Source organism: Cynara cardunculus (genome assembly GCF_001531365.2).
Source record: "Cynara cardunculus var. scolymus isolate 2C chromosome LG 5, CcrdV1, whole genome shotgun sequence".
Lineage (NCBI taxonomy): Eukaryota > Viridiplantae > Streptophyta > Magnoliopsida > Asterales > Asteraceae > Cynara > Cynara cardunculus.
Genome location: NC_037532.1, coordinates 1,953,194 through 1,954,724, shown reverse-complemented (window position 1 = coordinate 1,954,724; position 1,531 = coordinate 1,953,194). Strand labels below are relative to the sequence as shown.

General features: G+C 38.5%; 1 protein-coding gene across 1 annotated transcript in view; it reads left to right on the top strand.

The window, feature by feature from the left end:
• The first annotated feature begins 1,215 nt into the window (after positions 1-1,215).
• LOC112512197 (legumin B-like) overlaps positions 1,216-1,531 on the top strand; it is a 2,605-nt gene continuing 2,289 nt past the window's right edge. Inside the window, exon 1 of the mRNA XM_025118062.1 lies at positions 1,216-1,513. Coding sequence (XP_024973830.1) covers positions 1,221-1,513 — 293 coding nt within the window. The 5' untranslated portion in view covers positions 1,216-1,220. The remainder of the gene's footprint in view (positions 1,514-1,531) is intronic.

The window sequence follows — 1,531 nt, the reverse complement described above, 5'->3', positions numbered from 1 at the left end:
ATTTAAGGGAGTTAACATAGGCTTTATCTATAGGGACTATAACGAAGACAAATTGAATAACACAAGAACAAAATTCACAATAAACATACTGTAGGGACCCTAATAAAAAAACATCAAAATATAAGAACCAAATCCACAATAAAACATACCGTAGAGACCCTAATAAAAAAATCAAAATATAAAAACCAAATCCACAATTCACTCTTTAAAAAACAACAAAATACAATTCAATTACATGTATTATAGAAATTAATTCAAAAAAATTAATTTTTTTGATGTATTTTTGATTTTTGAGAAAACTATTAATTAGTTYGTCGACCAATTGTTTTTTCTATTTCCGGCTAGGGTTCTAGATCAGTCATGATTCACCGTCATCCGCCACGATCATGTCGGAATATTTGAACATAAAAAACCAGAGGTGGATTTATAATTTAACATGATCTTCGTGTAATTTTCACCCAAGAAAATACTGAAATGAATCAAATTCCATAAAGTAACAAATTAAATGCTCAAATYTTCATCCTATCTACCAATGTAAATTAATTCAAGGGAAAATTAAGGCTCGAATTAAGCTTGTGAATCGTTCGTCTCATCCTCATTCTTGCCGGATATCTACTCCCACGACTTGCCTTTGGATTCCGACACCATCAACACAAAGTTCCTAGAAAGTTGATCACCCCCAACACGACCAGAGTAGTCAATTCTTGCCTTACATTACTACAGGAGATCCTAACCTCAAYCGAAGGCTAGCCCTAACTATAGGCCATGAGGGCGGCCGCCATATATATGCAACACAAGCTAACCCAAGGGGAATCACTTGCGCAATCAGCGTTTAGCTTACGTAGGTCAGCCAGTAGTAAATTTTTGGAGTCATCGCATTTGAACCTCCGTAGTTAAAGGGGATTTTTTTGTTAATATTTGTCGATCTTTTACTTTTATAATTTATATAAATCAATCACATTTACAAATCGATTACATTTCGAAAAAGAAAAAGAAAAGCTGTGGGTGATGCAAATAAAGACGATGGTGCCACCGTTTCATGAACAAAACCAGAACCCCACTCACCCTTGAGGTGTTAACCCAACGTCCTTCCATGGCATGCAACCTGCAACTTGTCTCCATTTTTTCTGACACCATTTCCTTATGTGTCAACCTCTCCTCCACCTTCCTCCTCCTTATATACCCATCGCCACCCACTCCATCTTCAATTCACCACCACCATGGCAGCTTCCTGCAACTTCCTCTCTCTTTCTTTAACCTTCTTGCTCTTCTTCCATGGCTGCTGCCTTGCTCTCCAGATGCAAAATGAGTGCCAGATTCAAAGAATCAATGCTCTTGAACCCAATCAACGTATCCAAGCTCAAGCTGGTTACACCGAGTTGTTCGACTCCAATAACGAGCAATTCCAGTGTGCCGGAGTTGAGGTCGTCCGCCACCACATTCAACCCAAAGGTCTTTTCTTGCCGTCGTACACAAACGCCGCGATCCTGGTCTATGTTGAACAAGGTACTTAGCTATTTCAAGAATCGTG